This window comes from Gouania willdenowi, chromosome 8 (genome assembly GCF_900634775.1).
Source record: "Gouania willdenowi chromosome 8, fGouWil2.1, whole genome shotgun sequence".
In the NCBI taxonomy this organism is placed as follows: domain Eukaryota; kingdom Metazoa; phylum Chordata; class Actinopteri; order Blenniiformes; family Gobiesocidae; genus Gouania; species Gouania willdenowi.
In genome coordinates this window covers 9277174-9293702 of record NC_041051.1, presented here as the reverse complement: position 1 = coordinate 9293702, position 16529 = coordinate 9277174, and the positions used below count along the sequence as shown (strand labels likewise).

Genomic DNA, 16529 nt, shown 5'->3' with positions numbered 1-16529 from the left:
AAAGATTGATTGATTGATTGATTGATTGATTTAATTGGCCATGTAATGTTATTACATTAATGGAATTTGTCCTCTGCATTTAACCCATCCCTGAGGAGCAGTGGGCAGCCATTTTGCGGCGCCTGGGGAGCAGTTCGGGGTTAAGGGACTTGCTCAACATCCCACAGTGATGGCCCAGGTGAGGCTTGAACCGGCAATCCTCCGATTACAAGCCCAGCGTCCTTAACCACTAGGCATTTATTTTATTGCATAATTATGACCATCACCAGTCCTACCAAAGGAAAGGTAAGAAATTAGTCAGGGTAGGACAATGGAAGGGGTGGGGAAGAGTTGACTATTTTAAGGTGATACTGCAATGTGATGTCACCGTTGTACACTTAGCCAGTCTGGTGACAAGTGTGAAGAAATTGAAGCGGGTGACACAGCACCCAGTGGTGGCCGTGAACAGAGGGAAGGAGTGAGTGGTTATACCTAAAATGGTTATTTGGGATCAACTTATCTATGCTTAAGCCCAATACAAGCCCATCCCACAGCCCAAGGCATGCCAGTGCACCCACAACCAATGTGTGTGCAACAACCCCTTCTGTGATCCCAGGCTCCGCCCGGGCCTGAAAGTGCAGCCAGGCAACAACAGGCGCTAAGGAGCCCCAGGCCACCCCACCCTTTTCCCCACCATGCTCCCATCTTCTCTCCCCTATAAAGAAACAATCAGCACCACTCGCCCCTCAACTAGCAGGCCCGGGATCCCTCTTCTCCTCAGGCTGATAAGAGCATGATCCAAACAGCCAGCTGTGTTCAAATTAGAGCGACATGTTTCTGATGTGTGCTGGGTCCGGCTGCAATAGCCTTATTTGTAGGAACAACCAGGAAAAGTCAGAGTTAATGCAGCCTCTTTAATTCCTGTGGTGACAGGTAACAGAGGCAAAATTGTTAAATTAAAGAGAAACAAAAAGCTTAATAATAATAATAATAATAATAATAATAATAATAATAATAATAATTTGGTTACTCTAACATGTCATTCAAAGAGTCCATCAGTGTTTCCAGTAAAGTATTTAAAATTAGCTCTTCTTAACATTAGCTCTCTTGTTAACAAATCACTAATAATAAATCATTTGGACTTTTTACTTCCTTAATGAAACGTGGTTAAATGATGGTATCAGTAATACTATGAAAGTGCACCACAAGACTATTTATTTCTATAAGTTACTTGCAGGAAAGGTGGTCGAGTAGTTGCCATATTTAAATCAATGTTTCAGTGCAAATAGATAATATTTGGTGATTTTACTGTAAGAGTTCTGTTTTTAGTCATTTAGACCCTCAAAATATTCTGGAGAATTCATGGATGAGTTTACTGAACTGCTGTCAGTTGTATGCACTGAATACACATTTTAATAATAACAGGTGACTTTAATATTAATGTCGACAATAACATAGACAATACTGCCAAAGAATTCTGTGCTTTAATGGACACTTTTGGTCTTATACAACATGTGACTGGTCCGACACACACTCAAGGTCACACTTTGGATTTCATTATCTCTAAAGGTGTTGATATCTCTGATGTTGATGTATGAGACTCTGATCATTTCTGTGTCTTTTTATATTTATTTAGAGACTACAACAATTGCTACTTCTTTGTTTTAAGTAAATGTACATCAATGACAACACGTGCACAGGTTATGGAAGCCAGGAGTGCACAACTATTAAATGTCGACTTTTAACACATCATATAAAAATCCAACCATTCACTGTTTTTTTCAACCGGGTTGCTAGGAGACTCTGTGGCGTAGTACTCTTGTGGATATTGGACTTGTACTGTGGTTTAGTGAAGAACTGGTGCCCTGTCGGTGGCAGCACTGAAGCTTTGGATGAGAGATTAGCCGCAATGGGCATATGTCACCGAGAAGAAGAGGAAGAGTTGACAAGGGAGAAGGTGGCGCTGCAAGAGAGGAAGGCGAACCCCGAGCATCTCACACTCGAGCAGAGCATGTGTCGACCTAAGTGGACTATTGAGAGTGTCGCAATCGTGAGAGAAGATGATCAGTGACCAAGTGGTGAGACACGACTGCACCACAGGGCCTGGCGTGCCCCCCGCACACAGGGGAATGCGCCACATTCTACTCAGTGCAGGGGCGAACACACACATGCACACACACACACACACACACATACACACACACAACACACACACACGCACACACATACGATACACAAACAAACCTGTAAATAAGTTCATATTTTTTTCAATGTAAAAATTGTAATGGTACATTGTTATATATTTGTAAAATAATAATGATTTTTATAGAAGGAAACAATGTTCAGTTGTTGAGGTGTCACTAAAGCAAAAAAAAACATTAGCCTCAAAGTCTCTGTTCTGCTTTTTTTTTTTTTTTTTTACAAAAAGCCTTTTTTCTCAGCTTTTTGGTCAGAAACTGGCGTTTTGTGTGAAACCTACCTATATTCAACTGCTGATTATGGAAGAACGAAACAAGCTAGAAAAAAAAGGGGAAAAAAATACTGATGAAAGTAGAGAGTCTATTCTTTCAGAATCTGATTCATAATCAGATTTTACATAGTCATTTAAAAAATATTCTGTGGGTCTTTAAAGATCAGTCAACTTGCTCTAAAATGGCTTGCAGTGAGGGGGTATCTGTTCTAAAAATGGTTGGCAGCCAATGATTTAAATCAGTTAGGTTTATATGCGTCACTGAGACCTGGCTCAAAAAATGAAGATTATGTTGCGCTTAATGAAGCCAGCCCTCCAAAGTACGATAATCACCATTATCCCTGTGAGCCTGGTCAAGGAGGGGGAGTGGCAGCAGTTTTTCACTCTAGCTTGTCAGTCCTTACTAAAACCAAACTTAACCACAATTAATTTGAAAGTCTTTCTCTTGGAATTTTTAATCTCAAAAACAAAACACAAAAACTCATCTTACTGGTTATAGTTTGCCTTTCTCCTGGTTCACATTAAGAGTTTCTTCCTGAATTATCTGACTTTCTCACTGATCTGGTGCTGAATAATGACAAAGTTATCACAGGGGTTGACTTTAATATCCATGTTGATGATGAAGACAATTGCCTAAATAATTATTTACCTCACTGTTAGATTCAATTGGCTTCACACATAATGTAAACAAATCAACTCATTATCTTAATCGTGCCCTGGACCTTGTTCTAACATATGGTTTATATATTGATCACCTGACAATCTATCCTCATAATCCTATTCTTTCAGATCACTTTTTGTTATCCTTTGAATTTAGAATATCAGCCTGCTTAAACCCTGAGAGAATAGTACACTATAGTAGATAATTGTCTGAAAAACTGGAGCTAGATTCAAAGATTACCTCTGATCCATATGACAGCTCAACAGAAGTAGTTATCATTGTCTTACGACAGAGAAAATGGATGATCTTGTTAACAGTGCAATGATGTCACTGCACACAGCTCTGGATGCTGTTGCTCCATTTAAAAAAAGACGTTATGTCATAAAAGGGATGCTCCCTGGTGTAATTCTGAAATCCATCTTTTAAAACAGGCATCATAAAAACTGGAAATAAGGTGGCTTTTTTCAAACCTGGTAGAAGCTTATATAGCCTGGAGAAAGAGTTTGTTGGCTTATAAAAAATCTTTAATAGAGGAAAACAAAGATAATCCACTGTAGCCAGGCTCACCAAAAGCCACAGCTCTATTCCTGTCCACCTTAGCAGTGATGACTTCATGAACTTCTTTACTGATAAAAGTATAACAATTATAAACAAACCTGCAGGAGTTCTCAATAATTTCTTGAAGCAGCCCCTGAAATAATTCAAACATGCAGCTTGTATTTACACAGTTTCACTCCTATTGGTCTATATCAGCTGTCCTTAATAGTTATTGCTTCTAAACCAACAACCTTTCTTTTGGATCCAATCTCAACTCAACTGTTTTTCCACTGATTAACATTACTATGGTGAACTGGATCAACACATCTCTAGTAACAGGTTATGTACAACAGGATTTTAAGACAGCTGTTATCAAAAATCTCCTTAAAAAGCCTACCCTTGATCCAAGTGATTTGTCCAACTATAAGTCAATATCCACTCTCCCTTTTATTTCCAAAAAAATAAAAAAAATAATATAAAAATCATTGCAGCCTTGTAATCTACATAGGAACAATATATACTAGAGCTTTCAGTCTGGCTTTAGAGCCCATCTCAGCACAGAGACTGCCTTAGTAAAAGTAACCAATGAACTCCTTTTAGCCTGGTCTCAGTTCTGGTCCTCTTACCCGGGTATTCCACTGGATAAACACTCACCCTTGCACAGAACAAACGATAATCATTGTGGAGCCACGTTGTGGACCCATCCGCTCACACAAAAGTTACATTCCTCTGTCTAAAGAAGCAGATAGTTTGTGATAAGGTCGCCTGATGGCCGTCAGCACAGCCGCCACCTCGGAGGAAGTGAAGTCCGTGACCCATCATTTAAAGGATGTTTGGGATCATGGGAATAATTTTAAATAACCATGAAATATTAAATAACCATGAAAAATGTACTTAAATAACTTTTAGCAATACAAAAACGTTTTTATTATTGACCTTCTTTTTTAAACCCAAACAAACTGTGACACAGTGACGTCATATGACCCAGAACCAGAAGTAGCACGCTCAATACCGCGCTCATTACCGAGAGTGCCGTAATCTAAAAATGAATGTTTTGAATGTTTTGCAACACCAAATTACTCCAAAAAAACAGATGCACACACTTGTGGTATTTGGAAGCCGTTGACAAAGTTTCAGATAAAACTCATACCGTGTAGGGGAAATACTAGCTCCACACACACACACACACACACACACACACACACACACACACAAACCTTTGCTGCTTTATATATAGCAATTACATTATTTAGTTTCACAGCTTTTTTTGTTTTGTTACATGTTTTAAGGTATTAGAATATGAAGTGTATCTTTTGTTGTTGTCCTCGCCACAATTTTTAGCTACAGCCAACAGAGAAGAGATAATATCTGTAATATGATCTAATATGATCTGTAGTGTTTTATTTTGAAAAGTAACCAGATGTTTTAATGTTTAGGAGGTGGTTAACTTCCTGTTTCACTGCATTTGCTCTGTGGATGGAGCAGACACGTAGCGCACCGGACCCGGTGGAAATTAGCACATAGACTAAAGTGGAAACCTATCAGCTCCGGTGGCGTGGCGGAGACGTAATGCAGCGGACTCGCATCCAGTGGAAATTGGAGGTTAGATCTCAGTCCATCCTTCGATATAGTGGATCATAATTTATTGCTGCTGAGACTGGAAAGTGTTTTTGGGATTAAAGAAACGGCACTAGGTTGGTTTAAATCCTATTTATCAGACAGAACCCACTTTGTTCATGGTAATAATCTCTCCTCAACGCACATCAGAGTGAATCATGGAGTTCCACAAGGTTCAGTTTTACGACCAATACTACTCTTTACATTATACTGTATATGGCCACCCGCCAGACAGAGTCCTGGAGTCCTTAAATAAAAATGGAAATATACAGTAAATGGAAAATATTATTGTTAAATGTATATCCTAAATGTTAAATCGAAATCTAAACATTAAATCTAAATGTTAAATGCTAAATTTGGGATCCAGTGTGTAGAAACACAAAGGTGGATTGATCAATTTCTTGCTCGCAAGATAATGTGTTTTGTTGTGTGCTGGCGCCTGACGTCACAGACAGCCGATAGAGTAGGCAGTAACGTCTTTATTAATAAAAGAGCTTTTAAAACACATCTAAATAAAGTATGCCATGCTTAAATTCAATGCGTTATTTTCTTGTATCGATAAAAGCGATTGATTACCTTTTAAAACTGGTTTTGATCGATTTGAGTGCATTGTAACATTTGCTGGTTAGTCTGGTTGGCGGGGTGGCCTCACCTGGGCGGTTGGTAGTGCTCTCTCTCTCGTTGGGTTGGTAGGTGCTACCTATCTGTAGGCGGCTTCATGTTGTGGGGCTGTGCGGGCTGTATTGGTTCTGGTGTGGGCATTGACGTCTGTTTTGCAATTTCTGCTCCTTGGGGCGATGGGGCGGGCTGCTCTGGATCGATCTGCGACAGTGGTTTCTCCTTGGACTGCTGGGGATTGTGGTTGGGGCCCATTCATGCTTATAGGGATGGGGGTTGACAAGGTATGCAGTGTGCCGTGGTTTGGGTCTCTGGCCTACAGGACTACAGGATGGCCTACAGGGCCAGTCACTGGTGGCACCTTGTTGCTTCCTGGCTGGGTGAGTAGGCAAACATGGGTGTGGGGCAGTGTTGGGTTTATTTTCTACTTTGAACTAGTTTAAAATTTGTTTCACAATTTTAAAATGAACAAACTTTTTAAAAAATGTTTCTGCATGCTAATACTCACAGAATGCCAGATTAATCCCATTGTTGCCACCCATTCAGTTGCCAGCTGCAGTACCTCCCCTACAGTTTATTCTGAAAGGGATCCTCTACTGATACTGGTTGTTGCTGTATGTTTGTGCTTTTCACTAACCTTTTCGATCCAGCCCACTACCCTGTGGTGTTAACACGTGAAGTATTTCTCTTTTTTTCTCTTATATCCAAGCTCTTCACACCATGGCTGTGTACAAATGCTCACAGATTCTCTTCTCTGCATCTGTATGGCCTAAACCCCACTCTTTTCCATGTCTCAGTTTACAGTAACATCCAGGAATGTACGTAGCATTTGCTTGCAGGCCAAAAAACAAGAGATTCAGATATTTCATTATGTATCGAGATTAAATGCAGACATTGTGTTCTTTTAAGAAACTTCACCTACTTAAGTCAGAAGAAAAATATCTGACAGACTGAAATTTAAACAAAATGCATAATTCTCATTACAACTCTGGGCAAAGAGAAGCTTCTGTCCTTTTCCACAAAAGGTTACTATTTAACATAATCAACTCTACCATAGACACAGAGGGTAGATATATTATTATCAGAGTGGTAATTATTAATAAAGGTTTTACAATTTGAAATCCCCATGACCTTGATAATGACAATCCTGATTTGTTCCATAGAGTTTTCTCGGAGTTATCAGACCTTTCTGCAGACTCATCTTTAATCATCATTCAATCTGGCGCTTAACCCATCATTGGGCAGATCCATTAAGTGCCCCATACAAAACCATACCAAACTGCTAAAGTATTAATGGATTACACAGAACATTTTTGAATCGGCGATGTATGGAGAATGAACATTCATCCATCCATCCATTTTCATACCCACTTATTCCCGTTTAACAGGGTCGCGGGGGTCTGCCGGTGCCAATCTCCGGCTCTCATAGGGCACTGGGCGGGGGTACACCCTGGACAGGGCACCAGTCCATCACAGGACAACACAGACAGACAACCATTCACTCTCTCATTCACTCCTATGGGCAATTTAGAGACTCCAATCAACCTTACAGTCATGTTTTTGGATTGTGGGAGGAAGCCGGAGTACCAGGAGGAAACCCACGCAGCACGTGGAGAACATGCAAACTCCACACAGAAAGGACCCAAGTCCACCCCAGGGCTTGAAGCCAGGATAACATTTTCTAATCAGAAATCATCCTCACTATATGGCGCTTTAACACTTCTTTACTTAATGACACTGAATTTGAAAAAAATATAAAGAAAGAATTGGAGGACTTTCAGATAACCCAAAGCTTTACATTGCAGAGGGGAACCAGACAAGGCTGTCCACTCTCACCTTTTCTTTTTGTAACATTTGTGTAATATTTTTGAACCTCTCGCAACAGCTGTACGACAGAAATCTGTTATTAAAGGAATCCACTCATCCAACTCAGAACACAAAATAATCTTTATGCAAATTATATTTTACTTTTTTTTGGAAGAACCCCAATCCTCATTAGAAGAAGTATTTCATCTAATAAACAGCTTCTCAAAACTATCAGACTATTTCATTAACTGGTCAAAATCATCAATCTGCCCTTTAACAAAAAAATCATGGAATCCTGCAGGCTGAAACCCACAATACCACTCCCCCCACAAATACAATTAAATATCTAGGCATAAACTTTAATGAACTAATTCAACTAAACCTTGAATCACTGTTTGATAAAATCACAGAAGATCTGCGGAGATGGAGCAATCTGCCCATCTTACTCCTCGGCAGAATGGCCTCAGTAAAAATGAATATGTTGCCTAAAATTAACATTTTCTCATTTAAACTATCAACACAATGGTTCCAAAGATTAGTTTTTGCAATTATAGAATTCTATGCAAGGAATGAAAAACCCAAAATTAGTCTTTCAACCCTTCAAAAAAATAAAAGCGAGGGTGGTCTAGAAGCCTCCAACATCATGCATTATTACCGAGACAACCAAATATTATATTTGACAGAATGGCTAAAACCAAAAGAATACTACAACACCTGGCTAGAAATAGAACACTTAGACTGCAAACACATTAAACTCTCTGATCTCCTTTTTATCATTGCGACCCTCAAACATAACAACTGCTTTAAAAACCCACTGATTGCCTCCACCCTGACTGCGTGGTTGAAAGACAATACAAATGTCCAATTAAAACCTATCATCCTGTATCAAATTTTCCACAACTCCGACTTTAGGAACAGCTGATTCTTATTTACATGCCTCATGGTTTTGCTCCCCAGTACAGCAGTATTGGTCTCTAATTACTGAGAAATGCTGCTCCATTTTGGACTGCAGGATTCCTCTCCAAATTTGTGTCTGAAAGGACACCTGACGATGCTTGATCTTCCTGCAAACCAGTTGCAATCCATCCCTGCGGCACTCACCATAGCTAAAAAACATTATTAGTGAATAGGAAAGAAAAAAATTCTTAAACATCAACTAATAGCAAAATCTTCAAATATAATTAATTTCCATGGAAAAGATGTCTGCTCTCTAACCTGCTTTGAGGAACATTGTATTCCTTTTTTAAATGCTTTAAATCTTAATGTTTAGCCTGATAATGTAGCCTGTAAGCAACTGCAAGTACCACTTTTTACTGGACATACTAATTCCGATTGTGGACCTGGCCCTCCTTGGGGCTTGTCGGGTGGGCTTGGCCTGGATGGTTTTGGTGGGGTGCCGGGGTGTCTGGGTGCCTCCCACAGATGTGCTGTGCCTCTGGTCCCCAGGCTGGTTGGTGGTGCTTTCCTGCCCCTCCCTCAGAAAAATCGTTAAACAAAAAAACATAAATCAAAACTGGAGTGGTTGAAATTATATTTCTGTTCGTTATATTTGTAAAAAGGGATTTAATGATTGCCATTTTGGCATATGATTGCTGTCAGAGTTTTTCTAGTGTGTGTGGTGTTTGGAGTTTCGTGATTTCCAGTAATCCTCACTTTTAATTTGCATTGTCTTTGTTTGCATAAACAAAGGAAGATTAAGACTTTTTTCCCCTTAACAGTTGAATCATTTAGTAGCCAGTTCCTATTAGTACCTTTTACGTTTGTCAAAATGAGCTGCTGTATTTTCTTTCTTCTATATGGTGAGTACATTTTTGGTTACACTTTAGTTCACAAAGTGTGTCACCTGGTTGATAAAGTTTACATCTGTACTTGAAAATAATCAATTCAACTGTATGATTTTCTTGGACTTTTTAGAAGCATTTCATACAGTGAATTATGATGTCTTATTGTCAAAGTTACACAAATTCAGTCTCCAGAAAGTCACTTATATTTGTTTATTAGGTTTTCATTAGTACTCAGCTTGTTTCTGTTAAGAGCTGTTAATCAAGCAGAGCCAAACTTCACTGTGGGGTCCCACAGGGGTCCTTTGTTGGACCAGTGTTTACCTATTTATCTACCTACCTACCTACCTCCTACCTACCTACCTACCTACCAGTATACATATTTACAAAAGCAACATCAATAATGTTTCAAATGTGCTATTATCAATATTTGCAGATACAGCCTTGTCTCTCTCACACTAAACTTTCATTCATTGATTGAGTATGCAAATGCCATGTGTTACATTGTTAAAATGAAACAAATTATCCTGCAACTAATTTTATTATTATTCTTCTTGTTGTTATTATTATTGGCAAAAAGAAAAAAGGAAAAAAAAAAAAAACATTAAAAAAACAATGATCCCAACTTAAAAAGGAATCTGTTGATTTGGACGTTGATTTCTACCTTAAGACTGATGTCCTCACTTCCATGCCAGTGCCTCTCCCTGCCTCCATCATTTAGCATGTTGTAGGTGTTTGTCACAGATTTTGATGCCTTGATGACAGAGGCAGGGGGCTATGGGGTGCCAAATAAAAAAAAATTAGTATAAAAGTTGTAGCTAACACATTTTCATTATTTATCTCACTTTTCTCATATTTAGCACATTTTCCTACATTCAACAGAACATTTAAACACATGTTCTGTATCAGAGGTAAAAAAAAAAAAAAAAAGCATTAAATCTAAATATTTAAATCTAAATGGAATATGTTATATCTAAATGTTAAATCTATATCTAAATTTTAAATCTAAATCTGAATGTTAAATCTATACATACATTTTTGCAAATGTATGTATTTTGCTTTACTGCCAAGCGAGCTGCTAAACAACAATTAAACAAGTGTCTCTAAATCTGATTTATTTCAGCTACACTTGCTGTTCCTGTCATTTTTGGTTATCCTTCTGGTAAGAATATAGTTACTCTGTAACCAGACATGTCAAATGTACAGACTCATGTTAAATTTAAGTGAGTGCACTTTGACTGTTGTCATGTATCTTTTTTATATTTTTACTCAGGTTCTTGTGATGGATACACCAATATAACTGAATCGTGGCGCAACTGGGAATATTATGGCCATATATCACCTGGCTATCCCAATGATGATGCAAAACTTGTTGGCAGTTGGTGGAGGTTTACTGGTATTGGTGGTGATATTGTTGTGAAGGGGTGTGTGATCGCTGCTAGAGGAGGAACCAGAGCAACCATCTACATTCCATCAAGTGAATATCCACCTGTAGAGTTACCTTACCCTAAAACAGCAACGGCTTTTGGCCGTGTCAATACTTACTGCAACGATGTTTTCATGCAAGTTGACATTGTTCGCTGCCCTGGAGGGTTTTATATTTACAGGCCACTGAATCACAAAGCCCCAGAAATGGGGTACTTAACAAGTGAGTTGTAAAAGATTTGATTAACCATGTATCCCAATTAATAATAATAACTGTGTCAAAACATTGATTATAGTTAATACGCCTTTAAAGTTGTAACCGAGGTAACAAAGTAGTAGAGATGCCATCCGTTTTTTTAATGAATATAATTAGATACTTACGTGTTTTCCAATTTATATAAATGACCAGAATTACCGGTAATCAGATACACCTTTTGTAACAGTTTCTAAAAGTGTCAAAAAATGTATAATTTGCCATCTTGGATAATTAGTAAATTTATAGTATAAGTGTCTTGTCTATAAATCATGCACTGCATTTATTGGATAAACACATTTTTAACATATTTGGTGAATTAAAAATGTGTTTCTAGGAGAAAAATTAGGTCCAAATTCAGCTCACCGCAGCACAGATTAATTGAGTTAAATACCATATTTAATTACTGGTAGTTTAGTTCTAAATACTGTATCTGTAACTGAAGGCTTTACATCATCAGCAATTATTTGTTTAAGACACATATTCGTTGAGATGTTAAAACTAAGACCCGGTCAAGTATATTTAGGTTAAAATGGGCCGTATGTGGCACCGCCATAAAAATACATTTTTGAATCATAGTGGAAGTTTTCTTTCTGAATTATTTTAAATAGGTAATTTTTTTTTTAAAGTTTTCCACCAATAAAATGTTTTAATACTAACTCAATTCTTTTGTATTTCCACTGTCTATATCACTGACCCTCTACTCAGTTCACTCAACCTGTAGACCGGACAGTTGTGGCCCCTCAGCAATATGCACCTCATTAGGGGGATGTATTTGTGTTCCTGGACGTACATTATCAAGTGTATTTCCACCTACTCAAGAGTCGTTTGAATGTGAAGGTAAATATGTTTTGTTTTTTTCTTCTTCTTTCCTAAAAAGAACATTTATGAGAACTGTTGCTGAATGGGTATGCATTTCAAGGAAGGAGGATATCCTTAATAATGAAAAAGCCAAAAGAATATTTGCATGACTTTAATTTTTTGAATTAGTTTTGTTATTTAAATGATAAATTTATCAAACATGTGGTGTGTATGGCACACGAACACCAGCTTACTTAAAGGTAGGGTACGTCATTTTCTCCAGATACACTTTTTAAGGTTTTGGTTGAAATTTTCTTTATGTCCTGACAGAAATTAAGATCTTATGTGCTCTGAAAAAGGAACAAAGAAAATCCGTCATCTGCAGCAGCTGTAAACCTGTAAAAACTTTGGCCAATGAAAAAAGAAGGTTCAATTTTTATTAACCAATCACGTTTCTCTGTCTCCCTGCTTGTTTTCGACCCATTGTGTGCACGAGCCCACACTCAACGCACGTCACCGGCGATGACAGAGTTAAAACTGAGTTTTTAGTCACATTTTTTAACATATATAATGATAATGTTTAGTGTTTATTTTCTGCTGAATGAGACATGAAACGAGATAGTTTCTACACTATACAAGCGATGAGCTTAGGTTCTCTTCTGGAGCACCGGCGCTCGTGCATGTTAGTAAGGGGCGTGGCTTTAGAGGGAGCACAGTGGGGAGGGGGCGGGTAAAAGCGCAGCACTCAGAGGATTCTTTTTTCAAAATCATGCTAGCTTACCTACCCTGCCTTTAATTTACTACCTCTTAATAATGCTTAATTTGCAAAAATCTTAAAATGCCACAGGAACAGTACAGATAAAAATGACTAGAATGAATCTTGGTATGAGGTAGAAAAAAAAACCCCAAAGAAATTCAGAGAAGCCACCTCTTCCCAAAACGACAGTGAGAAGTTGATGTTTGTAAAGCAGTTGCATATACAATCAAATATAACATTTGCATGTCCTGTGGCATTTGAGCAAGAAACACTTTGGAGTTCTTTTGGCTACATGCAAAACACTGGCAAGCAAAGTTGTTACCAGTGACGTGCCGTCAGGGTAGACAAGGTAGGCAGTGCCTACACAAGGGTGAATTGTTATTTTGATTATTTGTTTTAATTCAAATATAATTATAAATTATTTATTTTTTCATTTCCAATAGCCTACAGTACCTATAAGTTTGATAGTGTCCGCATTTTGTGCGTTTAATAGCCCAAATTACTAAGCGTTATTTCCTGGAACAGCTGCACAGTCTCACTCCGCTGTAAGGCAGAAGGAGGCCACGCCCCCTCCCAAAGGCACGTTGCTCCTCTGCCTCCGTTCCCATTGCGTGTTTCTACGTGTTTGAGCATGCGCAGTCAGGTCCCCAAGATGACAACCATTTACGTCAAAAAGCAGCGTAGAGAGCTGCCTTTGGATGTTACCGCGCTATGCTAAATGCTATACGTAAGTTCACAGTGCATTAGTGAATTGATTCCATGTGACCGCTGCTGCTACGTTCTCTTGCTAGTGGGCAGGATAAAACTACCGTCAGGATGACAGCGCCAGAGATGATAAAGAAACTTTTTTTTGAGGAAAAAGGACAGCTTTTATTTTAAAAGATGGAGACCAACACCTGAGTTACCAGACCTTCAGCAAAGGAAAGGTCAGAAAATGTTTCATACATTTCACAGTGAATGGAACAAAAGGAAGGATTGGCTTTGTGGATGCTCCTCACTGAGGCTGTTCTGAGTTGTCGTTGTTGTCTTTTTCTCCGTGTTTCTGTGTTTCCAACACAAACAACAAATGCGCTGCCGTGTCATGAGATATATCTTGTTAGGAGAGTATGGAGGCTATATTAAATAATTGTTTATGTTTCTTTAATGGTGTTTTACGATGTTGATTTTGTTAGATGGCTAAATGCTTGTTCATGTGGATCTTGTTGGGTTTTTCTTTCTTATTATGAATTTTATATTTTGATAAGCGCATTGAGATGACTTTGTTGGAAATTGCTTTATACAAATAAAATTGATTTGGATTGAATTAACACTTGCCAGCAGAAACATATGAAATTGTCATTGGTGGTCTCAATTTGCAACGCCCTACCTACCTAACCCTAGTGGTCACGGCACGTCACTGGTAGTTACATATGACCTGTTATTGGGAATATTTAAAAAGAACATTATCACAAAGATGAGAAGGACTTTCTAACTGTTTACCTCAGCACAGCTGAGAAATGAAGCTCTCTGGAAGTAAAATAGACTGTTATAGAAAGGGAAATGGATCTATATAACACGATCGAGAAAACTAGTGTGAACAAGTATAAAAGTGGTAATAATTGTTTTCATTGAAGTGTGCTAATTCATAATTCTTTTTCAATCTGTTAGATATTGATGAGTGCCTAGACTCTATTTGTGGACCTTTTGCCACCTGCACCAACATCATTGAGTCCTACTCATGTGTCTGTATCGAAGGGTATGAACCAACCAACCCAGGTTTTCCAATTAAATATGACAACCCATGCACAGGTACAAAGCAAATTTTAAATATGCTCTAATATCTCAAGCATAAAGTAGTATTGTTTTACAATATTTTCCTTAATAATTGACATAACAATACAATAACAATGCCAGATGGTGTCTCTTTAGACTCACAATACAACAATAGATTTTTATATTTAATAATGAGACATTAATGCAACTCTAGCCAGAAATTCAACCGCCATAGTTTGCTGCTCAGTGTGTTTCTATCTTTCCACAGATATTGATGAATGCATTACAGGTTTTCCATGTACAGGATCAAGCAACACAGTCTGCATTAATTCACCTGGATCTTATCAGTGCGAGTGTATCGAAGGCTTTGCATATGAACCTCATTTAGATGTTTGCCAAGGTCTGTAAAACCCTTTGAATTACAAGTTACGCTCTATATATTAAATCCTGTATAAAAAGATACTTAATGTAGTTTTCCACTACAATTCCTGTATAATTTGACTTTGCATTTAATAGTCACTTTTTTTTCAGATATAAACGAATGTGCAACCCCTGATTTTTGTGGCCCTAGTGCAACATGCACCAACTTAATTGGATCCTATCGCTGTGAATGTGATCCTGGCTACAGCCCAAATAATGCACTTTTAGAAGCCAGCCCAACAAACAACTGCATCGGTAATAACAATACAGCTTTGTAAAAATGGTAGAAGTACATACTGTTCAATGAAGACAACAGATTGTCAAAAATGTTGTAGTTTTATTTTTGGAATCATTCTTTCTTGCATGTGCAAAGAAACTGTAATATAGTGTTGTAAGATACCAGGCAATTCTATGTGCATTACATGATTAAAAGTGCAACATTCAAAAAACATTCAACAATGAGAACATTAAATACATCAAACACAGTTTGTAATCAATAATAAAATCATTTAAAATCCACCTCTCATTCATAAGCTTTTTACATGAATTAAAAAATGTTAACATGTGATGCTGACTTCAGCTCTGCTGGCAGTTTGTTCCACTTCTTTGCAGCATAACAATTAAAACCATGTTTACTGTGAACTCTGGGCTCCACTATCTGACCTGTGTCCATAGATCTGAGAGACCTGCTGGGTTCATACCTGACTAACATGTCACTGATGTATTCTGGACCAAATCCAATCACACATTTATACACCAGTAGCAGAACTTTAAAGTCTATTCTGAGGCTGACTGGGAGCCTGGAAGCTGCATATGCAATAAAATGCACAGACTGTGGCGTAATGTGTACTTAAGGAAGTACGCCACTCAATTTACTCACACTGGTTTAACGAGGTTAAAGGCATCTTATAGTTAATATAGTAGAATAAACTTTTGTGTGAGTGCACAGTAGTGTAGGGGTTTGCATGCCAACCTAACAGCAACAAGGTCTTTGGTTTAAGCCCTGTGAGGAACACTTGGCAAATTTCTGTGTGGATTTTGCATGTTCTCCACCTGCTGGGTACTCCAGCTTCCTCCCACAGACCACAACATTTGTCTCCATAGCAGTCCAACTCCTGAACTCTGACCCCAACGTTGTTGCACAGCCCCTGATTATATTTATGCAAAATTACACTTAGCACTTTTGTCTATTTGTTTGTCCTCTAGGCTGCTATTATGCCCTTGATTACCCCTTGGGGATAAATAAATTTTTATTGAATTGAATTAAATTGAATAATGAATATGATATCCTTTTTAATTTGGTATTATTATTATTATTGAACATTAAAGACAATAAGGTTGATTTTTTTACATTATTGGCTTTAATTACATAAAAAATCTGTAATACTTTATTGGCAATTATGACATTATTACAGTTAGTAGGTTATTGGCTGACAAATCTCTAAGAGATGAGGTATTTCATGTTTTTTGTTTTCTATTGTGTGTGTGTAGATTTTTGCAAATGTGTGTATTTTGCTTTACTGCCAAGCGAGCTGCTAAACAACAATTACACAAGGGTTAATAACTCCACTTTATTTCACTTACACTTGCTGTTCCTGTCATTTTTGGTTATCCTTCTGATAAGAATATAGTTTCTCTGCAACCAGACATGT

The 16529-nt window shown here is 37.9% G+C and overlaps 1 protein-coding gene across 5 annotated transcripts in view; it reads left to right on the top strand.

Moving 5' to 3' along the window:
- The window catches only part of LOC114468624 (CD97 antigen-like), a 115147-nt gene that overhangs the window by 46141 nt on the left and 52477 nt on the right, over positions 1–16529 (top strand). For 3 of the 5 annotated variants that reach the window (XM_028455625.1, XM_028455630.1, XM_028455629.1), the window contains exons 3-7: positions 10743–11117; positions 11856–11987; positions 14353–14493; positions 14726–14857; positions 14989–15132. In XM_028455625.1, coding sequence (XP_028311426.1) covers positions 10743–11117; positions 11856–11987; positions 14353–14493; positions 14726–14857; positions 14989–15132 — 924 coding nt within the window. Of the gene's footprint in view, positions 1–9434; positions 9488–10592; positions 10632–10742; positions 11118–11855; positions 11988–14352; positions 14494–14725; positions 14858–14988; positions 15133–16529 lie in introns of those variants that run through there. The other 2 variants (XM_028455628.1, XM_028455631.1) reach the window with 2 other exon arrangements.